Consider the following 26100-nt stretch of genomic DNA (forward strand, 5'->3'; position numbering starts at 1 on the left):
ATAAGCCGGATTATGTGTCTTTTTATGTATTTCATCAAGTAAATCGAGAGTAAAGACCAAATTTGTGTAGCTGTCCAAAGGGGCCTATTATATTTCGACGACTGTAAGTGCGAGATCTCATTGGTGCGTTACTTGTCGTCGATTATCCTAACTAATATTATAAATGCGAAAGTAACTGTGTCTGTCTGTCTGTCTTTTACTCTTTCACGCCAAAACTACTGAATGGATTTGAATGAAATTTGGTATACATAGGGTCTAGACCCTGGGAAAGAACATAGGCTACTTTTTATCCCGGAATTCCCACGGGAAAACTTTTTAAGGCGAAGCGAAGCGCGCGGGCACAGCTAGTATTTTTATAAATAACCGTTTCCTTGTGGTCTCACCCTATTTCATTCAAACATTGAAGGATTGTGAGTTTGACAAGTGTATACCTAGTTTACCTACCTAACCTATAGAGCTTCCACTATGTTATTGTATTTTTGAGGTTTCCTTATGTCTGGTAAGTAAAGTTGGTTTTCCTTTGTAGTCATCAAATACGTAAGGGATTTCGAATGTCTAAAAAAGAAGTAATATAATGGACAGAGTATAGCTACTATTGAAGCTATGATATGATAGCTGAAAATAGCAATTATAAAATAAACAACATTTCGTAACCGGATGTCCTTGGAACACCGCCCAGCCGACATTGACCTATCTTCTACCGACTCACAAACGAGGCACCCATTTTTCGCTGTACATTTTGTGCACAAGAGATAGGTTGCGAGTTGCGAGCCGTCTCGCCGGATTTAATGAGTATGGTACACTCTGGAATCTAGATGTGCAGGTTCTTCACGATGTTTTCCTTCACCGTAAGAGTACGTAGTAGGTATAATTTGTACTAAGTACTTTAATTCCTTATAAATAAATCAATGCATGGGTAGTTAACCAAGTATCAACATGACAGGATTCGAACCCACAACGGCCTTATGAATGAGAGCCACCGACTCGTACTCCTTAACTTAGTTTTTACTTTTTAATTAGCTAAGGTGACCCTTAAAAAGCTAGAGCTATTTGTCTATCTATCGATAGAGTGACCCCCCCCAAGCTCCCCCACAGAGAGCGACGGGAGGTCAGACTAAACTGGTGGTTGGCGTGTGTGCGATGTGCGTGTGAGTGACGTAAGGGACGAGCCTCCACAGACGTTTCATTGCTAGCTAAAACAGCCGCTAAAGCGCTTTTATATTTTTATAGCCGAGTAAGTACTTTTCTATTCTATTCTATTCTCTGTGGGGGTAACAGTACCTGCACCTGGCTCTCTCGAATGGAACCTTTGTGCATATCCCCAAGGTCTAAACTGCCTTCCTAAGCTTGGACCATTTTCCCACCACGCTGGTCCACTGCGGGTTGGTGGGTTCACATATCTAGATTCTAGATGTGCTAAATCTAGATATGCAGGTTTCCTCACGATGTTTTCCTTCACCGTAAGAGCGATGGTATACATTGTACTTAAATTCAGAAAAGAACTCATTGGTACATGTCAGCGCCGGGATTCGAACCCGCATCTCTGGCGTGAGAAGCGGGCGCTTACCCGACTGAGCTACCACCGCTCCTTGAGTAAGTACTTACTTAACTACCTATCTGGTACTTACCACTTGTTTTAGTAGTTAATGATTTGTAACAGCGTACTAGTTTACTTTTAACGGGTTTTGAAGATGGACCTAGGTGATTGTAGCCACCAAAATTATGTTAAAAGCTTAATAAGAAATCCAAGCAAAACTATAGGAATTACTTATCCCCTTAAATGGCTCTAGAGCAGACAGGCTAGCCGCATTCCTTGCCGCTTGAAGCGCACAAAAAGACGAAAACCAACCAACCATCATGATCATGACGTCATCCGGTCATTCAAGTTTTTTCACATCCACGCTCCGCGCCAACGCACCAAGACGCGTTTAATATTGGAATCATTTCCGAACACAACGCGACTCTGGCCGGCGAGAAAACCGCGAAAAAAGGTTAAAGTTCAATACGATGACATTGGCAGAAGTGATTATTGTTTAAAAAGTATTGTTTTATTTTCTTAAAGTGACAGTGTTTTTGGTGGGAATCTAAAAATAAGTTTTTGTTACGCAAACGGCCGGTGTGCGAGTGCCAAGAGCTTTTGTGTTTGTTCGGTTTTCCGAGAAAGGACGGATTCTAGCCATCATGGGGGTAAGGAATTTTGTGTTTTATAACTTTTTTACTAAAATTTGAGTTTTAGAAATGAATCATGTTGCCATAACTATTTTTTTTTATTGACTACATACTTTTTAACACTTTTGTAGTTAGTTATTGTTATAGCTTTGGATATGGCTTACATAATTCAGTTAACTAAGTACCTAATATAAAAGTTTTAAAATATGTTTAATGTAAGTAGGTACCTATATGCCTACTTTAATTTCATACTTAAGTACACTAAATACCTGCCTGCCTAGGTCCCTCACATAATTCCTAATGGATTCATTACCTACATCTACATAGGACTAGTTATTTATACTTAAATGTCAAGGAGCTTGTAAGAATATGTTTTGTAGACACAGGTGCCTACATAATATCTAGAATTACTATTGTTGTTAAGTAAATGAAAGTACCTTAGTAGGTACCTAGTTAAATAATTCATAATCATCATCATCATTTAACCCGTAGTCGTCGACTGCTGGACATAGGCTTCGTCCAAGCAGCGCCACTCTGTCCTCGGCCTTCCTCATCCAGCCACCGGCCACCTGTCTATGGTCATCGATCCATCGGCCCAAGGACGGATACCTACCTGAAGTCTGTTTTTTAATCTCAGATACTAAACTACCACATTTTGAACTGTTCATCAACAGTCGATTGTCCGGCCAATAGAACGATAAACGTCACTTAATAGCGGGACAATTGACTGTTCAGAAGCTGTAAATTTAGTATCTGAGATTGAAAAACAGACTTTAGGTACTTTTTACGACGCCCCCTACATTTAGCCGGTAGTGATTGGATGCAGAATATTGCAGAATGCCGAGGACAAAGCTTTGTCGTAGCCCTTGGAAAAGGTCCTAGGTACAGTCAGCTGCATAAGTAGCTATACACTTTTGTACCTTGTCAATCTGTAACTGCCAATCTTGCCGCCTATGCATATTGAAATATTGACGGTTCTTCAGTTTGACAAGGTACAGAAGTGTATAACGACTTATGCAGCTGACCGTATGTCCAGCAGTGGACGATTGCGGACTGACGATGATGATGATTCATCAAATCACAACTCAACTGCTAAACAAGTGTTCTATAAACCTCCTTTCTATGTAGATAGGCTTCCCCAAGCTTCACCAAGTTTATTCTATACACACCTTGTCTTTGTAGGTTACCTAAGTATGTGGTTTTTCTTTGCACCCAGACCAGTTACTAGGAAAGTACTTAGACAATGTCTATTGTGAAATGATCACATACTTTATATGACTAATCGATTGAGCAATAACAAGTAATAATCAAGTAAGTAGGTACTACTAGGTACTTACCACTAAAGAATTGTAGATTTCACACCATTCATCGGTTTCCAATTGTCCATGGTCGAATAAATATGATTAAACCAAGATGGTCATGGATAATATTATAAGTAGGTACCTATACGTTAATATATTTACTTAATTATTAGACCATGAAGTTAGTAAAATCGTAATTTGTCTAAAACGTGGCTCTTTTTAAAAATAAAACATTTTATAAAACTGGATTTTTATCTAAGATCTAAGAGTATTATATAGTCTTGTAATAATAAGATAGCAGTTAGCCTAAGCTATAAAAAAGGTATTTAATTTGTAATGAAAGATTGGTGGGTAAGTAATCTAAAGCTTTCGATAGCAGCATACCGATGAAAAGTCAAGAAAGTAATGCAATTAAAGCTTTAATATGTACTTTCATTGAACATATTGATGTTTCGTCGCAACTAGTAACTGATAAGTATCAGAAATACAAATTTTCTAGATTCTATACACATTAAGTGTCTGTATTGTAGGGTGGTGTTCCTCAAGGCTGTATATTGGGACCATTCTTGTTTGTCATTCCTTCGATCACCTCAATATAACAACAGAACGATGATATTGTATGATTTACATAAGGTTCACCTAGTATTTTCCGTAATACATCAAATTTCCGAAAATCATGGAATGTATCTCACATATAATTTATGTATATTTTGAAACGACGCAGAGCTTGTTGCTCGCGGTCAAATACCTACTTAGCAGTTATTCAATAAATTTAATTAAATTCAATGGGTATTTAACACGAAGAGACAATTGTAAGGAATCTAGAGCTAGGTTCTATTTACCAACCTGAACTACTTACACAAACATTGTATTAAAGGCAAACGTGGAACTGAATGTACCTATACTTATTGATAAAATAAATATAATATAAAAAGGGTGTGCCACTTTCTCAACTGAGAACGTCAAGGCAGAAACTTCCCAAAAAAATCATTTCTAAGAAAATGAGAAAATGCATCTTTGTCTTGAGGGTCTAAGATAATTTATGAACTTCGTATTCACTAAAGTATTTCAACAAAGGCGTGAGGCACACTTAAGTAAGTACTTACTTAATTCCCTCAGGATTATACAACTCCGGTGGCCATATGCACATTATTATGTATAAGGTTAAGAACCCCTGACACTATTTATAAGTTCCATACTTACTACGTTATAGGTAGGATTATGTATTATAATGGACGTGTGTTATGTATGCAAATTACTTTGTTATTCAGCTGCCTTTCCTTTAGGTAGGTACTGTTTATTATAGATTTTACATAGCTGTATCATATTGTTAACTTACCTATAAATGTATACCTAGACGTACCTGCCTTCTGTACTAAGTTTGTACTAAGTACACTATCTATGCCAGCAGTTTTATATATATACTTACCTGATGGTGACCTATTTTCTATGTTCGGTTTCCTTTTGTTCATCATCACAACTATTTATAACCCATCACGTCCCCACTGCTGGGGCTCGGGTCTCCTTCCAATGAAGGTGGGTAGGTAAGGATAAGGCCTAGTCCACCACGCTGACCTAGTGCGGGTTGGTGGACCCCAAACAAGCTTCCTTGTAGTGCTGAGAGAGCCTGCCTTTCTTTCGTTGTCTTCAACAAATACTGAACTTTTATTATTAACTAGGCAAAATACATATACTTAGTTACTTCGCGTCACCTTAAAAAGTTTTCCCATGAAGTTTTCCTAGCTTAATTTTTTTCCCGTCCCCATCCCCGTCCACCGTATCTTTCCCAAAGAGTCCGAAACCAAGTATTTCCTCAAGGGAGTTCGTGTTTAAAGGTAACACAACATCCAAAGATCCATCCACCTCATAAAATTACGCCGCGACATAGCTGTGGTCTTCCATATCGTGTTCACGACAGGAGTCAAATTACTCGCCACAGTTCTTGGTAAGACACGACCGGAATTATGTTTTTTTTGCGACAGCGGTGTTTTTTTTGCGTGTAAAACCAGATGAAGTTTAGTGCCAATTTCACCATTCTCGGTTATCTAACCGACAGGGATTGATTTTTAAATTAAACGTCATCTCCATATAAAATTCATGACAGATGTGTCAAAAGTTAACCACTACTCCCTGGTTATGCTCTAACAGAGAATGGTGAAATTGCCACTTAGCCTAGGTAACGTCAAGTACCAAGTACAAGTGACGTTACCTAGGCTAAACTTAACTCTTTAAAAATCATGGAAGTAATAAGTACTTACGTATATAGTAGGACATATATTACTTCCATGTTTAAACTTTCTATTCTATTCTATTCTCTGTGGGGGTGTAAGTACCTGCACCTGGCTCTCTCGAGTGGAACCTTTGTGCATATCCCCAAGGTCTAAACTGCCTTCCTAAGCTTGGACCATTTCCCACCACACTGGTCCACTGCGGGTTGGTGGGTTCACATATCTAGATGTGCTAAATATAGATATGCAGGTTTCCTCACGATGTTTTCCTTCACCGTCAGAGCGATGGTATACATTGTACTTAAATTCAAAGAACTCATTGGTACATGTCAGCGCCGGGATTCGAACCCGCATCTCTGGCCTGAGAAGCGGGCACTTACCCGACTGAGCTACCACCGCTCCAATGTTTAAACTTAAAACTCATTGTTTTCTGTAGCGAACATTCAGTCATTAAGTGTTAGTGAAAATTATTCTTTCGAATTCTTCTATGAACCTCAGCTATGATATATGATGATATTAGTTTAGATTAAGTACCTAAGTTAGGTCCTGTTGTAGCATCGTTTAAGAATGATGTGGATACCTATAATGAGGCATACATATCAGTATTTTATAATAAAAAATACCTTTGTATTGTTTTATATGTATGCTGTTGGTGTTCCTTGATAAATAAATAAATAAATAAACATATTCACACTTGTCACTGAAGCAACTAGAAGAAACGCAATGGTAAAACTTTCAGGAAAGTCTTTTTTTTATGAAAAATCATTTTGTGATTAGGTATATTGAGTTACCTAACTCGACACCGATTTATGTTACAGGTACATATAATTATTCTAACTAATATTATACATAAATGCGAAAGTATCTATGTGTGTGTCTGTCTGTCTGTCTGTCTGTTACTCTTTCACGTCAAAACTACTGAACGGATTAGAATATTTGGTATACAATATGGTCTAGACCCTGAGAAAGAACATAGGCTACTTTTTATCCCGGAATTCCCACGGGAAAACTTTTAAAGGCGAAGCGAAGCTCGCGGGAACAGCAAGTTCGCTATATTCCTACCTACTTCCTATTACAATATCCATGAAACAGTGGATGAATCACCATCCCAGCCCACACACGTGTTTTAGTACTACGCTTGAGAGTTGAACAATAAAATGAAACAAAAAAACCCATTTGAACTTAAAAACCTTTAGGTCAACGAACCATGGCATTAGATAAAATCAGCTAGTTTTATTGTCTCTCCATGACTTTATGCCTTAGGTGTTAGGAGTCAAAATCGAATCCAAAGGCAGATAGATAGGATAGGTAAGTGTAGTCAGTAGCTACGTATAAGTACTTACCAAGTGTTCTTATACAAGAAGCAGGTATAAACTAAAGTTTATTAACCGACTTCGAAAAAAGGAGGAGGTTCTCAATTCGTCTGTAGGTATGTATGTTTTTTTAATTTTTTTATGTATGTTCACCGATTACTCCGCCATTTATGGACTGATTTTGAAAATTATTTGTATTGGGTTGAGCTCAGGGGTGGTCACATTTTTTTCAGAATTTTATTCCACCCCTAAGGCTGGGTAAAGGGGTAAAAACAGGGTATGAATTTCCATTTTGGGCACCTATTAACCGATTCTAATGAAATTTAGAACGTAAATATAGTTCTTATACTTAATTTAAAGTTTACGTTTTAAATTGCCGATAATTTTTTTATGAAATTGAGAAAAGCACTGTTAGTTAGCACAGTAGCACACTGTTAGCTTCGCTTGGCCCCCGCATCGGATTCACAAATGATAGTTACCGTCAAAAAAATGCAACACACGGTTCAGTTCAGTTCCCATTTGAGTAGATTTATAAATAAAGTACCTATAATATGTAATATGTGGGGACATCTTCACACACGGCCATCCGACCCCAAGCTAGGCAGAACCTGTGTTATGGGTTTGGGTATCGGACAGCTGATATATCTACACAAATACATAGATAGATACATATTAAATATAAATATCAACACCCAGGACCCGACTGCAAATACCTATTTGCCTTTAAACAAATATCTGCCCCAGCCGGGAATCGAACCCGGGACCTTCGGCGTAGCAGTCAGGGTCACTAACCACTACGCCATTCGACCGTCTCAAATATAAACTTATAATAAACATAAAGTCATAAGAAAATTCATCCCATCACAATGCACCACTCGTTCTCAAAATATGATAAACCGAGTAGGTAACTAAGAAGGTGCGTATATGTAGGTATAGGTATCTACTTACTTATTACTAGCTGTTTCCGCGCGCTTCGCTTCGCCTTAAAAAGTTTTCCCGTGGGAATTCCGGGATAAAAAGTAGCCTATGTTCTTTCCCAGGGTCTAGACCGTATGTATATCAAATTTCATTCAAATCCGTTCAGTAGTTTTGGCGTGAAAGAGTAACAGACAGACAGACACAGTTACTTTCGTATTTATAATATTAGTTAGGATTTAGGCTCGTTGTCCACAGCACGTTTTCTTAACCGTACGGTATACCGTACGACAAAACGTGTGTCAACAAGATGCCTTATTGTAGCTAGCCGTGTTTAGCAAAGTAGATTAACATTGATATGTCTTTTGTGGGACGCAGGCTATATTATATTATTATACAATATCTATATTATATATATTATTCACTAAATTACCTAAACATAAAAAAGACACACGCATAACCTATTGTACTGATATTCAGACATATCTTCTATATATTATAAAACATAGGATTGTATCTCATTATTATCACAGTATTACCTACACAAATTTACCCGACAACAACACACCTCAGTCTGGACTCCCCTACTTACCTGCATACTCTAATGGCTAACATTGAACATAACTTAATTAATGACCTAGATAAAATTTTACTACAAGAATGTTACCTATGTAGCCCGGAAAGCTGTAAATCAATATTAACCAGAGAGGAAGAAAACCTAAAAATCCTTACCCAAAATATTCGTATAGTGCCACAATCTTATCTGTTCCGGTGACGGCTTCGCTATGATCGAATCCAGTGATGCCATCGATTAAATTTTGCCTATTTGTGGTTTAAACGACAATGCATTTCTGCTATTGCCTATTTTATAATTAGGTAGGTACATTTATAAGTATAGATAAATCAAAATATTGGGTCAATAGTAAATGAAAGAGGATATTATATATCAAACGACATTTGTTGTATGGAAAATTTGTATACGGCGAACAGAAATAAAATAAGCTCTGATGATATAGGAGATTAAATCTAGATTACAATGGCATAGGTAATGTCATCTGTGGGTCGTGGAAATACCGAGATAAGACAGTCTTAAAAAAATATTTATTATTATTTATTTATTTATGAACACTTTATTTTACTTTTTCTAAAGTAACAAGAAATAAGAGCATAAAATTAAAAGAAATTCAGACAATGTGCAAAAGCTAATTGCCAAAAAGCAATTTCTTCCAGCCAACCCTTGATAGATTGGGAAAACATGTCGTTAATCATCATTATTTCGTCTAAAATCGCTGCAGGTGCGCTAAATTCTTCTTGGTATACTGCCTAAGATTTAAAGTGTCATGTCATGTCCACACACCTGTAATCAAAGAAAAATAAAGATTATATACTTTTCATCATGACCCATCCCGTCCCCACTGCTGGGGTACGGGACTCTCGAGAAAATATTAATAAAATTACATGTGAGTATATGGGTAAAATTATTCGTCATATTTGGCAACACTAACCTGTAGCCGTTGCAACTCGTTCTTCCAATTTTTCCAAACGGAATTAAAGGCGCCTGAATACGTTATTCTTCCTGCATAAAAGCCAATATATCTAGTATTACTTTTCTTGCATCACATTTTAGCGCTTTTGGCATTATTTTCACGCAGAAAATCACAAACAAATTAAATAATGTAGCGTCAGCCTCTTCGCAGAAATTGACATCTCAAATAACGTACAGAGTATGAAATGACGTTTGAAAATGACGTCTCGTTAGTTGCACATTTTGACCACCGGAACAGATAAGATTGTGGCACTATAGCGCTGACTGTAATTTTTCTGCTTTTGAAGTTCTATTGAAAAGAATAGGTATTGAACACGATATTATAATCTTAACAGAAACCTGGAATAAAAATAAAACAACTTTCCCCTCCTTACTGAACTACGATACTTATTCTACCTTTAATAACAAAAATCAGAATGACGGTATAATTTTACTAATTAAAAGTAGCTTAAATTATTCTATAGATGAACCCATATTCAGAGATGGCACTTGCCTATTAATAAAACTTAATCCTGATACCCTAATTGTCTCAATTTACAGATCTCCATACATAAAAAATGTTACAATATTTCTTAACTCACTTGATAAACTACTTAGGGAGTATAGACAATGGAAAAATGTTATCTTAATGGGCGACATCAATATTGACATCAAGTCTGACAGTATTGATAAAAACTGTAATGATTACTTAAATCTACTTGCAACTCATGGCTTCCTTACTGGCCATACTTTCCCAACAAGGGAGAGGAATTGTCTCGACCATGCAATGATAAGATCTACTCATACAGCTCGGATCGCCGTCATGGAGGCTCCTCTTACCGATCACGCTGCCGTTGCACTGTACTTAAGTAATGTACCAAAAAATTATAACATAAAAAAACCAACGATTAATAAAGTAAATTTGGAAGCTGCAGCCCTTGAGATATGTAATGCTGATTTCACAGATATATTTAAATCTACCAATGCAAACTGGTCAGCGAATAAACTAGTTACCACTATGTCAAATATCATTCTTACACATACCACAACAATCAATCTACCTAGGAGCCATCGGAATTTCAAGCCGTGGATCACCCCTGGCCTCATTAAATGTATGCGGAAACGTGACCAAATGCACCTCAAAACAAAAAAAGCTCCAAAAAATACAGAACTTAAAGCTAAGTATCAGAACTATAGAAATGTATGCAATGATCTATTAAAATACTTAAAACAAACACATGAGAGAATGGAATTAAAAAAACACAATAAAGACCCCAAACGTTTATGGAAAACAATAAAAAATATAACTAACACAGAAACGCAAAAATCACCTCCTACTGAATTATTGAATATAAAAGAATGTCCTGAAAAATCACTAGACTATATAAATGATTACTTCTCTAATGTTGGTAAAAAACTAGCAAGCCAAATAAAACCACTAAACGGTAACCTGTGTAATAAACAAACCAATACCTTAAATAACAGTTCGGTCAACTCAATGACCATGTTACCTACGGATTCAAGTGAAGTAGAAGCAATTTTGTTAAACTTAAAAGACGACTGTGCAATTGGTTGGGACAACATAAGTGCTAAAATTTTGAAATTGTGTAAATCTTCTCTGGTACCTGTATTGACTCACATTTTTAATATTTCTATAGATACGGGAATCTTTCCCTTGGTTTTCAAGAGAGCGGTCGTCCATCCAGTCCATAAAGCTGGTGATAGGGACCGTGTCGAGAACTATAGACCAATATCAGTCTTATCTGCCCTCTCTAAAATATTTGAGAAAATAATTAATAAACGCTTACTATCGTACTTAGAAAATAACCAATTCCTTTCCAATCACCAATTTGGATTCAGGGCAGGTAAGTCAACTGAAGATGCTGTAACTGGCCTAACTAAATATGTAATGGAAAATCTCGACGACAAAAAGAAATGTATCGGTGTATTCCTGGATCTGGCCAAGGCTTTCGACACGGTCTCTATCCCTAAACTAATCCAGAAATTGGAAATGATGGGTGTAAGGGGCGTCATACTAAAATTATTCAAAGATTATCTTACTAACAGAACACAAAGAATTAAAATTGGCTCATACTGCAGCTCTGATGCTCCAATTACGTTTGGTGTCCCTCAGGGAAGTGTGCTTGGTCCTAGCCTCTTCCTTGTGTATATAAATGATATTTGCAATACTAAATTTGAACATGGAAAAGTTTTTACTTTCGCGGATGATACTGCACTTATATTTTGTGCGAACAGCTGGGAGGAGGCAAAAGCTAATGCAGAAATGGGGCTTGGAACAGTAATCCATCACCTGAATAACAGCCTTCTTACACTAAATGTCCAAAAAACTAAGTTTATCACATTTGCAATGACCTGCAGGACAATACCAAAAGACACCGATATTTCCATTCGTGCCCACAAATGTGACAATATAGACCTAAGCAATCCAGTATGTGACTGTGGTGTGCTTGAACGTACTAAAACTATTAAATACTTGGGTGTGCTACTGGATGAGCGGCTCTCTTGGAAACCCCATATTAATGCTCTGTGTGGACGAGTAAGACGACTTATACATATAATGAAAAAGCTCCGACCGGTCGCTGATTTTGCTCTTCTGCGTAATACCTACTATGCCCTAGCCCAATCATTGTTACAATACTGTATCACCTCCTGGGGAGGCTCGCCGTTGACCAGTATGCTTCTTCTAGAAAGAGCTCAACGAGCTGTACTGAAAGTCATGCTGTTTAAACCCTACTTTTTTGCTACCTCAGAACTTTACTCCCTGTGTGGTGTACTAACAGTGCGACAACTGTTCATAAAAGCAACTGTTCTACGACAACATCTTAACCAACCGTATACACCAAATTTAAGAAAAAGAAGAAAGGACAGAGTATGTACCATTAAAAGTCATAGGACGACATTTATGCAAAGGAGCACTTGTTTTCTAGGACCATACCTATATAATAAAATAAACAAAGAAATTGATCTTTTCCCTCTTAATTATTCCAAATGTAAATTTAAACTAAACACCTGGTTACAGAAACTAACTTACAAAGATACAGAAGCCTTGATATCAATACAAAAATAAGCCATCAGCTTAGGCTAGCTAAAGTAGGTTATTGTCAACAAACAAGACTATAGGTATTGTATTATAGGTGTGATTCTCTATTATTATTATATAGGATGTTGCAAAAAGGGTATACAAATCCGAAAAGGTTAGTTATGTAATAAATAATTTATAAGTTCTTAAGTACATTTATGTATTGTAGGTTTTTATATATGTATTTATATAATAATATGTATATGCAATAAATATATGTATAGGTGTATATACTTATATATATATATATATATATATTATCAAATTTATAAGTAATATATTTTTATTCAAACGCTTTTGCAATAATATTGTAAACTATTCTGTTTATTTTTTGATTTTTTGTAAGATGCAACTATAATGCTTAATTATTAGTAATACTATAAGTACTATCATACCTACTGAACTAAAGTTTAAATAATTTTAGACCCTTACTTTGGAGATTTTTTTTGTGGTAAATTGTAAACTTCTACTTATCTCTAGTGTCAAATGGAAGGAACTGAAACCTATGATACAGGTTTAACCTAGTTTAGGTTTTCAGTGATCAAATTATTATACCTAGTAGTTACAAAACCAATGTATATTTGTACCCTAGTTGTAATATTTCTTTCTTTTGCCAAATAAACGATTTTGAATTGAATTGAATTGAATTGATCTTGGACAAACAATTATAAATAAGGTTAGCTAAATATGTAATTAGTTACCTATGTATATGCTCGTAACTGTTATTCTACCATGAGTAAGTGTATCTCTATCTCTAGAATCAAAAAACTTGAACACTCCAATTTTGTGCTTACTCATCGCTAGAGTAAATGTGTTCTGTAGTGTTACTCATGGGTTCCCTTATGTGGAACGCATTGTTGCACAAGTATAGTAATCGTAATAGTAATACATAGGCTACTTTTTATCCCGGAATTCCCACGGGAAAACTCTTTAAGGCGAAGCGAAGCGCGCGGGAACAGCTAGTAGTTAATAAAATTTTAAGCACGCCTTTTAAGATAACATCACCTAACTATATCAACATAGGTAGTTGCAATAGTTCAATGCCAATGACTGTTTGCACACTAAATTTAGATATACGACGCCGATCTGTAAACAAACTGTTACTTGGTTAGCTTGGTGTAATATTAACATAAAAATTACGGAAATCAATATTTTCATTGGGCTGTGTCGATGTTCCCGGGGCTACACCTACACCTGTTGCAAAAATACTTACTATAATATATTAAGCCGAAATTGGCTAAGGGGCCGTCCATTAATCACGTGAGGCTCAAAAGGGGGGGGGGGGAGTTGGAACGGAAAACCTCACGAAACATCACGTGGGGGGAGGGGGGTCTCGTTGGATATCACGTGTATTAATTTTTTGCCAAAAAGTGCTAGGTATTTCTAAACCGAAATTTTGAACGGCGCAAAAATTTGAACGATTTGTAGTACCTATTACCTTGATTGACTCGCCCGCCGTTGCGTTTCAATTCAAAACGCAATTTTCGTTGTATTCTTTCTAGTCAAAAATAGCCTTTACATAGACTGCCAAAAAAATGCACGTGATCCAAGGGGGGGGGGGGTTGGTCCCAAACTTCACCAAATATCACCAGGGGGGAGGGGGGGGGTCAAAAAATGAGAAAAACGACCTCACGTGATTAATGGACGGCCCCTAACACAGGGGGTAATTTTAAACAACTTTTGGTTTACGACTTTTGAAAATTGACGAAAATAATAGCTCACCCCTGAGTCACCCCATTTTGGCAGTGCACTTATACCCTTTTTGCAACACTTTGTCTGTATAGTGTCACACACTGTTTATTAGGAGTGTTTGGTAGACGTACATTGCTGGGCTTGTTGTGTAGGTATTTGTAAAACTTGAATCAGCAATACATTACATACGGCATACCGGCATACCCAGCAATGTGAGTACGTCTACTCGCACTCGCACTAAACAGTATGTGAATCAGCCTTTAGGTGGCGGATATTTTGTTTCCTCATCAGATCTGACAGATCCGCGGTGGACCTGGTAATCATCACTATTACTCTATGGTCTGCTTGTATACTCGATATTTAAGTAACTCTCGAGCCATTAGCCGCAAATCCTTACTAATATTATAAATGCGAAAGTAACTGTGTCTGTCTGTCTGTCTGTTACTCTTTCACGCCAAAACTACTGAACGGATTTGAATGAAATTTGGTATACATACGGTCTAGACCCTGGGAAAGAACATAGGCTACTTTTTATCCCGGAATTCCCACGGGAAAACCTTTTTAAGGCGAAGCGAAGCGCGCGGGAACAGCTAGTATATTATAAATGTGAAAGTAACTGTGTCTGTCTGTCTGTCTGTTACTCTTTCACGCCAAAACTACTGAACGGATTTGAATTAAATTTGGTATACATACGGTCTAGACCCTGGGAAAGAACATAGGCTACTTTTTATCCCGGAATTCCCACGGGAAAACTTTTTAAGGCGAAGCGAAGCTCGCGGGAACAGCTAGTAGTTAATATATCTCTTTCTTTTCCAGGAAATGAACGTGAGGTTAGCGTTTGCTATCATCGCGTCGGCGGGGTTCTCTGCCTTTCAGCACGGGTACAACACCGGCGTGTTGAACGCACCGCAGGGGGTATGTTTATATTTACTTTACTATTGTATAAATACAGGGTGAGTCTTTCATATAGGTGCATATCCGGAAGTATGTTACAGAGCTCTTAATTCTGAATAACTTTTGTTATAATGACCTTGGGATATAACGACACTGTGTATGGGGAGTAGATTTTTTTTTTTCGAGAATATCCCAAGGTTATTATAACAAAAGTTGTACAGAATGAAGAGCTCTGTAACATACTTCCGGATATTCAACTACGAAAGAATCAACCCTGTATAATGGAAGGCAAAATAGAAGGGAAGAGAAGAAGAGGGAGACCAAGAAAAATCTATGTAACTAGACCAACTTAAGAGCAAGGCAAAGGTCGTGTCGTACAAAATAATGAAAGAACTGGCTTGTAACAGACCGCGGTGGCGGGAACTACACCGACAAGAGCAAGGCTCTTAAATTCATCAGCCAATAATCACCCACTGCTGTACATAGGCCTCTCCAGGGAACGCCACAACACTCGGTCCTCGGCCTTCTACATAGGTACAGCTACTATACCGGCTACCCGCCTAAGGTCGTCGGTCCAGCGAAGTTGATATTTACTATAGGTAATTTACAAATAAGTAAGTAAGTGGATTTTGGCGAGCAAACGTGAATTTGTATGGAGCAGGAAAGACGCCACTAAGCCTCTGAAACGATTTATCCAGAGTCGGTAGGTACGAAGTTTGTGGACGAAACGTTATAGGGGCGAAATATTTGACCCAATCTATTCAGAATATTTAACACAAATTGATTTAATAATTTCAGGTAATGACGAAATGGCTTCAAATGGACGCTCTGCCCAACGCCAATAAGACTGTGGACCCCAATGACGAGCCCACCGGTGCGTATCATTATCATTAACTACTATCAGCCACTTTCAATAACTCTACCCTATCCTTAGATTAGCAATACGACCAAGAAGCACAAAACTGTCCGCATTTTAGTGCCAATTTCTCCATAGTCGGTTATCTAACCGACCAGGGATTGGTTCATCAATGATACATCGTCATCTCCATATAAAATTCTTGACAGATGTGTCAAAAGTCAACCACTAATACCTGGTTATGCTCTAACCGACTATGGAGAAATTGGCACTTATTTACTGACAAACCGTTTATAAATGTTCAACCGAGGTTCAACGGTTCAACCTAATTAAATTTAAAAAAAATTAAAAAAAAACAACCATTTTACCAATGAACCACAAATCTTATAACCAAACCTAATTCAAAATAAGATCTGAGTGGTAGTTAGAAGTGGGTGGTTTTGTTTGTAGAGACGTTTCTTTTGCACTGTCACTCCAATCTAAGGGTGATTACAAGACATAGAGAATCGGGTTCCCTGAATCTACCTGTACCGGTAACCTGATTATGCGAAAGCGCTTATGACATTTAAAAATCCGGGAAATGCTCCTTGAGTGAGCGCTTTCGTATAATCAGGTTGCCGCCGGTACAGTTAGATACAGGGAACCCGATTCTCTATGCCGTATACGCCATTTATTGGCTGCACTATTAAAGAGGCACAGATAAACCTAAAAAAGTACCTCTTTACACTTGACTATGAAACAACAGAATCTCTCCTCGAAACTTCCTCATAGTTCATAGTGTCTTCCCCCATAAACACATACACACACACACACACTCATATACACATACCCACACACTCATACGCACACACACACTCATATACACACAACCACACACTCTCACATGAACTCAAACACACCCACTACACAACTACACAACATGCATCACATTTTTTTAAGTTAAATTAAATTATAAACTCTATGTTCCTATTACTAGTTTAAAACATCTTAATTTTAAGTCAAAATTGCTTTTATATAATATTACTATTAATTAGTTTAAAAACAGAATACTAAATGTAACCTACACGCTATGTAAATCGTTTTTGATAATATCTTCCGCGGGTCACCACTATACAGGCATTTAGCCTAGTGTGGAGACCACTGTAATTGGTGTTGTAATTTCTTTTTTATTAATAAATTCTGATTCTGATTCTGATTCTGATTCTGATTCTGATTCTGATTCTATGTAAGCACCCTAAGGTTCCCAATTATGAACTAAAGCGTAATTTTATTCCAGTGACATCGATATGGGCGGTGGCGGTGTCCATCTACTGCGTCGGAGGTATGATCGGAGGCGTCATCACAGGCGTTTTAGCCGATAGGTGAGGATATTTCTTACACTATTCTCTCTTTTTTTACTGCTAAAACGCTGTAAAACCTGAGATTAGACACTACATAAATTTAGATTCAAGATTTTGGTGCAAATCGCCCTTAGCGCCTGGGAGGTTTTACATCTCCGTTTTAGCGGTGAAAATTGCTCAAAGAAAGTTTGTAGAGCGCAGGAGTGTCGCCATCTAGCGATGCGCACGGGGCACTGCCTCAGCGCTATTCATAATGAGCTACAGCGAATGATTGAAGATGTTTGTTAATTTATTATTTTACGTATAAAATTACTAAACGGATTTTCATGAGACTCTCTTCCATATCTGTACCTACACTATTTTTTAAACTATTTATCTAATCACCAAATTCATCATCATCATCATCAGCCAATAATCATCCACTGCTAGATATAGGCCTATCCCAAGGAGCGCCACAACACTCGGTCCTCGGCCGTCCTCATCCAGCCACTACCGGCTACTTGTCTAAGGTCGTCGGTCACCAAATTCACCAACTGCTTATTCCAGGTTCGGTCGTAAAGGCAGTCTGCTCATGAACAACGCGCTGGTGTTCCTCGGCGCGGGGCTGGAGGGGGGCTCCTACTACGCCAACTCTTCGGAGATGCTTATTGTTGGAAGGTAATTATAAATCTTAAGTTTGAGGTGATATACTTAAGCCCACTTTATTAAGAATAAAAAAACCGGCCAAGTGCGAGTCGGGCTCGCGCACAAAGGGTTCCGTAGCAGCAAATATAATAAACTTTAAATCAACCTATCTCAAAAACTATAAGAGATACTTTGATCAAACCAAAAATCGTTGAAAGAGTTAATTAGCATGCATCACCTCTATTTTTTTTAGAATTTTATACCCCGTAGTTATAAAAATAGAGGGGGGGGGACATACTTTTTACGACTTTGAGAGCTGATATCTCAAAAACCGTTCACTTTAAGAAAAATGTTTTTTAGAAAACTTTATATCATTTTAAAAGACCTTTAAGAAGGTTTTTGAGATAGGTTGATTTAACTGTAATTTTGCTGCTACGGAACCCTTTGTGCGCGAGCCCGACTCGCACTTGGCCGGTTTTTTTTTACTATTTAGTGTCATATTTTTGTAGCGGTTCATACAACACATATTCCCATCAAATTTCATCACTGTAGTACTTATAGTTTCCGAGTAAATCGGCTGTGACAGACGGACAGACGGACAGACGGACAGACGGACATGACGAAACTATAAGGGTTCCGTTTTTGCCATTTTGGCTACGGAACCCTAAAAAGGAAATACATAACTAATTGACAAATAAATTAATATAAATTTTAACTAACTACTTTACAGTAAATTCGTATTTATTCGACATATTTGGGTGTTTAAATTACCGATAGTAGGAAATGGTTCTTCTGATTAAAATAATTTTAAAATTGTGTGTAAAACTGCAGGTGTATTTTTCTATAATCTATTGTTTGGGTATAAAAAAATCTAGTATATCATATTTTTATTATTTTTCCAGGTTGCTGATCGGTATAAACAGCGGTCTCAATGCCGGTCTAGCCCCAATGTACCTGTCTGAAATATCCCCCGTCTCACTCAGGGGCTCGGTAAGTTAAATACACATTACACATAGACATAGTAACTCAGGTATTTTCAGTCTCTTAATTTCCATATGTTGATCTGTCTCATGGGTCCATTTTTTTTTAATTTATAGTTATTACCTAGTACCTATTTAGGTATAAAATACTGACAGAGTACCTATGACGCTAGCGCTCATTGATAGACCCTCGTCTAGCACCGTGAATATAAGTAGGTAAGCTAGCTATTTATTTAGATTACGATTAAAAGGCATACATTTTACCATTGTAAAATCTAAAATCTTACCCCATCAACAATTTGTTCTTTGTCGGAGAAGGACAAAACAGTTTATTAGTTAAAACGTATTGTAACTTTTCTATGAATAAGGGGGTTAGTCTTTGTTTTACGCACAACATTTAGTTTGACGTCGCTAAAATTTAATGTTTTTACCTTCACCCCCAGATCGGCACAGTCTACCAGCTCGTCATCACCATCACCATCGTGCTCTCCCAAGTCCTAGGCCTCAGCTCAGTCCTAGGCACCTCCACCCGCTGGAGCTTGCTGCTGGCGCTGCCGCTGCTGCCGGCTGTATTGCAGTGCGCCGCGCTGCCGTTCTGTCCCGACTCGCCGCATTATCTGCTGTTCAATAAGGGGAACGATAAGGGAGCTACGAAAGGTATGATGGATTGATGGATTATGGGATTAATTGATTGATGGATTCATGGATTAACTACCGATTGATGGATTGAACGATTGATGGATTCATGGATTGAGGGATTGATGGATTGATGGATTGATGGATTGATGGATTGATGGATTGATGGAGTGATGCATTGATGGATTGATGGATTGCTGGATTGATGGATTGATGGTTTCATGGATTAGTGATTTCATGGATTGATAGGTTTATGGATTGATGGGTTGATGAATTTCTGATGGATGATGGATGGATTGATCTTAAATTGATTATTGTGTAGTTTATTACTATACCTTACAACATACCGAAACCTTTTTAGCTCATTTAACTTTTTCTTGTTTCACAGCTCTAAGCTGGCTTCGAGGTGGCGCGGACGTTAACTCGGAAATGGAAGAAATGCATCAGGTGAACATAGCTTATTATAAATTCATGAAAGTATAGAATAATTTGCTGATAAACGAGGTATTTATTGTCTACAGCACATGCTGGGCTGGTACCTTTTTGACTTACCCTTACCACGATACCGTTTTTAGTTTTTTACATCGTTCGAGTAGCGCCGAGTAAACGCGAATTATTCGCGAGAGAGTCACCACCTAACGGTATTCGCGCTGTACTAGCTTCGCGCCATACAAATTTGAGTCGATTGCCGATTTTACTGCTCGATCGGTTAAGAAAAACCTACACTTGATCCTCTAGACATCAACCATGTTTCTCTTTATTTTGTTTGCTAGAAATATATTTTGTTGCATTCAGTATTTCCAACAAATACCTACCTATAACTCTATCTTTATGTAACCATTTTATAAACGCTATCTCCCCAGGGAGCTGAAACCCAATATGTCTCTATCTTTATTCTTTATCTGACCAATTTCCCACCCCAATCTTCCCTAGGAAGCGGAGAAGACCAAGATCCGCAAGAAGGTGACAGTCCGGGAACTCTTCCGCAACAGACAACTGCGAGTCCCCCTCATTACTGCAGCCGTGGTGATGTTGGCGCAGCAACTATCCGGGATCAATGCTGTTATATTCTTCTCCACTGATATCTTTTATAAAGCCGGGTTGAGCCAGAGCACCGCTCAGTATGCTACTTTGGGTAAGTTTGATTTTTTTGCGATCTAGGAGACATACTTAGATCGCGGCAGGTGGTTTGCCTTGTCTACAAACAAGATAAAAGATACATGTCTTCCACAATATGGCCGCTTTCAAAGCTTTCTGACGCTCTTAAATATGCACGCCTACGCCTGTACAATTGTACATACATACTTCAAGGGACCTACATTCAAAAACCTCTGTATAAAAGAGAGATCAAGCTACAATGTTACGAGTTTACAACTAGGTACAGTGCCACAAACTTATCTGTTCCGGTGACAGCTCGCGTAAATGTGTAATACCTACTTCTTCATTTTATAAGATTTAAGTTTGCCAATAGTGGTAAGGTCAACCGGGGCCAAGTCGCCTACGGGGCTAATGCCTCGAATCCATTTATCTTCCGAACCACATACTTTAGAACTACTGGAGTCATCTGCTATCTATCTTTGGAACTCAAACTTTTACCACTGACCAATAGATGTCGTATCCGGGACAATTTTCTTAAATTATCTGCATTTGAATTTTTTCGCCTCTTTTGGCTTCCTCCGGTTTCCCGACACGTTTTTTTGAATCGTTCCAAATGTGTGTTTCTTTAAAAGAATCTATGTTTCCTAACTGTAAACACTGTTATTGTTTTGTTGCTTTACATATTGTTTTGATTATTTTATTGAAATAACGTAAGATTCAGACACAATATGCAATAAAAAAATTGTTGGTCTAGCTTTTTTTTTGGGGTAAATGCCTCTGGGCTGATGGGGTTATTGCCTCTATTGCGGCGCAATAGCCCCATTTCCAGAGGTTCTAAACATTTTGTGTTATAATAAAAGTAGTTTATACACTCACGAGCAATGAAAAAGTTCCAGTGACATTAGCACCAAATTACTCCTACACGAAAAATACTAGGTTAATGACGCCTTCTGCAATATTGAAGAACATTTAACAGCGTATCAGAATTAACATTCTTACCCCCTTATTCATAGAAAAGTTACAACACGTTTTAACTAATAAACTGTTTTGTCCCTCTCTGTCAAAGAACAAATTGTTCTTTGTCGGAGAGGGACAAAACAGTTTATTAGTTAAAACGTTCTGTAACTTCTCTATGAATAAGGGGGTTAGACTATAGTTGCATTACCAATCCAACTAAAACGTAAATAATTTGAATATACATATATTAGACTAAATGTTTTAAAAAATTGGCGTCATTTGGTGTCGACATTATAATGTTGTTAACACGGTATATATAAAACAAACATATAATTAATAATAAATCATATTAACAGAATGATCCCACTTGTTTTTAAAACTCTAAATAGTTTTGTAATGATTATCCTTGTAAGATGTGTGATTTTAAAGTTGTGGTTTGATTGCAAATTAGAAAAAATATGCTCTTGTATGCTTTTATACTGTATTTTAATTTGTCATGTAAGTATTTATACTTTTTTAAGTCCAATAAAGTATTCATAATAAAATGTTGAGCACCCCTGGAATCTTGGATGGGGTAAATGCCACTACAAGAAATTAGGGTGTGTAGGCACCATAGCCCCAAAAATTTTTGATCAAATAATTCTCGTTAACTAAGCGCAGTATTTAGTTTACAAGCTAATAATTAGCTACGTTAATAGTAATTCTATGAATTATATCTACTTAAACTTGTAAAAAGCTCTTCCAAGCACACAAAAATAGTGAAAGAGGCCAATGGAAAAAAAATAGCCACTAGGGGCTATTGCGCCTAAAAATTCCATTTTTTGTAGAAACGTCGTTTACATATAGAAGATATTTAAAATTCTACAAAATTGCATCAAAATATGAAACTAGATAAAATTTCCTAATATTTATCACAAGTTATAGCTTAATACGAAGAAACGATTAATACGATAATAAGAAGCGTCCGTAGTCGAGCGGGCCTCAGTGATCGTAACTGATCGCTGAGGTTAAGCAACAACTGACACGGTCAGCCATTGGATGGGTGACCAATTTCAAGTGGTGCTTCTCTGGACGCTTCCGTGCTTCGGACGGCACGTTAAGCCGTGGGTCCCGGTTGCTGCTTCGGTAGCAGTCGTTAAGCCTAGTCAGAGGCCTTCGGGCGGCTTGAAAACTTCTGACAGTCGGGTTGCCCACTTACCCGACAACTCTCTCAGCACAAGCTTGCTTGTGTTGGGGTCCACCAACCCGCACTTGGCCAGCGTGGTGGACGTGCCCCAGCAGTGGGGACGTAATGGGTCGTGATGATGATAGCTTAATAGGGAGTTTAGTCTGTTTGTTATGATCAAATGAAAGTCAAAGTATTGTGGCGCAATGGCCCCGGTTGACCTTAATTCGCTCTTGTAGTTTCAATAAACTCGCCTAATCTATATCAATATATAATTCATTAGTAAATAATGACATATGGATCAATTTAGTTCGCTCTCACCGGAACAGATAAGTTTGTCGCACTGTAAGCTCATTAAATGATGATGATGACATTGATGACTGTAGCATTTAAAGCGGAAGTAAGTACAGTGCGACAAACTTATCTGTTCCGGTGAGAGCGAACAAAATTTTAGAAGAATAGAATAGAATAAATCTTTATTCAAAGAAAACAACTTATGCTATTACATACTTCCCACAAAACCAAATGTTAATATGGTTTGACTGTGGGTAAGGAGTCGCACTACCATAGGCACTACATAACAAATTGATCCATATCTCATTATTTACTAATGAATTATATATAGATTTTTTTCTAATCTATATTAGATGGGTTTATTGAAACCACAAGAGCGAATTACAACTACTGGCAAACTTAAAATCTTATAGAATGAAGAAATATTACACATTTACGTGAGCTGTCCCCGGAACAGATAAGTTTGTGGCACTTATGCAACACATTTCAAGGGACCTACATTCAAAAACCTCTGTCACAGAGATCTAGTAAAATATTTACTACCAGTAATTATATTAAATCGATGATGATGTCATCTTACAACCACTCTGACTTCAACATTAATTTGTCCTCAGGAATGGGTGCCATGAACGTGCTAATGACAGTGATAAGTCTGGTGCTCGTCGAGATCGCTGGACGTAAGACGCTACTGCTGATAGGATTCGTGGGCATGCTGCTATGTACCGTCGCTCTGACCGTCGCCAGTCTGTTTGTGAGTTCTAAGTATACGTAATTTAGAACTTAATTGAAAAATACACAACATATATTACGTTACAAAGTAAACATAAGCACAATAGGCGGCCTTATCGCTAAAAGCGGTATCTTCTCGTAACCTTTTGTGAAAGAAAGGATGGAATAGATGAGGAGTACTTTCATCATCATCATCATCAGCCAGTTAAACCACTGCGTGCATAGGCCTCTGCTGCTTTCATCATCATCAAAAGCACCCCGTAATGGTCCACTGCACAACAACATACACAACACTCTGTCTTGGACCCTCCTCATCTAGCCAATACCAGCCATCTGTCTAAGTTCGTCGTAGGTCCAATTTGGTATGGAGTAAGCTGAAACCCTGAGTTCTCACATTCTTTATTTCTAAAAACTTTGCATAATAAAAAAATACAGAGGTCAAGGTGGATTTGTATTATACTTACTACTTTAATGAAAAATTATAAATGTTACTGCAATATTTTCATCTCCTTACTTATCCAACTATTCTCCATTGCAGACATCAATAGTGTGGGTGTCCTACGTGTCGATAGCGCTGGTGATTCTCTTCGTAGTGATGTTCGCCGTCGGGCCGGGGTCCATCCCGTGGTTCCTTGTCACTGGTGAGTTGTCACAATGTTGCCACTAGATGGCGTTATTAGAGGATTAGTTAGGATGTCAGCGCCATCTTTTGCCAGTCAATTTTATTTCTTTGACAATGATTTCGATTCTGAAGGCACCAAAGTTATTACTTAAATATTAATAAATTTGCACATCTACATTCTGAATGTCTACCCTAAGTGTACTCATTCAGAATGGGTGACATGGCTCGCGACTTGACGTGTTCTATTACGTGAGTAGGTACAAATGTGCAGCAAAAAGCGAAAATGTCGCTTGCTCTGTCTACTCCTTCGGGGATTAGAGTCGTTAGCAATTTAGCATGTACCTAAGTATATGTAAGAAATATACCTAAGTGTCCTAAGTACTTTATTAATTTTGCTTCTGTTCACAGAGTTGTTCAACCAATCAGCGCGGCCGGCCGCCACCGCCGTCGCCGTCACCGTCAACTGGACCGCCAACTTCATCGTGGGACTCAGCTTCTTGCCGCTCTCTGTAAGTACTTTAATATCTACAGAAAATCTAACACGGGGCCACAGACATATGTATATATGACATTAGACGCCCCAAATGTACGTAATGCGCGTATAAAAAGGTAGAAAAAAAAATCTTTTAGCTGGTATATTTGGTTCCGCCTAGCAGCTGTCATCATCAGTGTAAAAATTAGAATTCGTATAAGTACAAATTTCGGCACGCTCCGTTCTCATAGAAATAAATGCATTTGTGGCATCTAGTCAAATATGTCTGTGACTAAAAGTTTTAAAAATAGTGGAGGAGGCCCCATCTAGCTACCGAATAGGTACCTACCTACCTACTTCAGCAACATAGACATTTATGTTTACTCTACAACTTTACTTTAAGTACTTTACTTTACTTTACTTTTTTTAGTACTTTACTTTACTTTTTTTTAAAAGTATATTAAAATATTAATAATATATTCCCTCCAGCTCCTCCTCGGCTCGTACGTGTTCGTGATATTCGCCGTCCTGCAGTTCCTGTTCATCCTGTTCATCTACTACAAGGTGCCGGAGACCAAGAATAAGACCATCGAGGAGATCACCGCCATGTTCAGACAACACTTGTAATATGTACGGTGACGGGGAAATAATGCAAAATGAACAACTAATAGAACAGACAATACAAAATAAACAACAACACAATAGGTTGCTGTCAAAAGGGTACCAGCTCAGCATGTGTTGTGCACAATATATATTATTAAACTATATCATAGATGGCGTTAAGGTAACGATACTAGAAGTGTGGCAAACCCGATAAGTTCGATGTCAAAATAGGTACCTACATGCAAAAAATATTGTTATAATTATTCATAAGAACTGAGAATCTCTTGTAGGAACTAGCTTTATGTTCGTTTGATTTAAATCGAACTATGTAAGATGTAGGTTCTACTCGTAAGATACTATTTACACTTGTCAATTTTATGCATTTCAAGTTTAACATTAACTGTATAACTGTAGGGTCTGATTTGAACTCATTTTTAATGTCTAAGGTGTACCTACCTAAGTAAGTACCATGCTGTGTAACTGTAGGATCCGATTTGAACTCATTTTTAATCTCTAATGTGTACTTAAGTACTTAATTATTTAAGTTAAAGCACTACATTATGTTGTAAATATTCATATTAATAGCC

At 37.6% G+C, this 26100-nt stretch overlaps 1 protein-coding gene across 1 annotated transcript; it reads left to right on the forward strand.

The window, feature by feature from the left end:
• Nucleotides 1-1831: 1831 nt before the first annotated feature.
• Nucleotides 1832-25575, forward strand: LOC105387873 (solute carrier family 2, facilitated glucose transporter member 1). Its single transcript, XM_048624101.1, has 13 exons — nt 1832-2187; nt 15060-15158; nt 15936-16011; nt 17270-17354; nt 17880-17990; nt 18860-18947; nt 19381-19594; nt 19962-20020; nt 20507-20708; nt 23702-23838; nt 24355-24457; nt 24847-24947; nt 25400-25575. The coding sequence occupies exons 1-13, from the start codon at nt 2182-2184 to the stop codon at nt 25535-25537; spliced, it is 1419 nt and encodes a 472-aa protein (XP_048480058.1). The 5' UTR covers nt 1832-2181; the 3' UTR covers nt 25538-25575.
• Nucleotides 25576-26100: the final 525 nt, after the last annotated feature.

Source organism: Plutella xylostella, chromosome 11 (assembly GCF_932276165.1).
Source record: "Plutella xylostella chromosome 11, ilPluXylo3.1, whole genome shotgun sequence".
NCBI classification, from domain to species: domain Eukaryota; kingdom Metazoa; phylum Arthropoda; class Insecta; order Lepidoptera; family Plutellidae; genus Plutella; species Plutella xylostella.

What these genes read in the sequence shown, in the direction of transcription:
- LOC105387873 (XM_048624101.1), top strand. An exon ending in TGTTGAACGCACCGCAGGGG is followed by an intron (nt 15,159 to 15,935) that starts GTATGTTTATAT and finishes TAATAATTTCAG; the next exon opens with GTAATGACGAAATGGCTTCA. An exon ending in CGATAAGGGAGCTACGAAAG is followed by an intron (nt 19,595 to 19,961) that starts GTATGATGGATT and finishes CTTGTTTCACAG; the next exon opens with CTCTAAGCTGGCTTCGAGGT.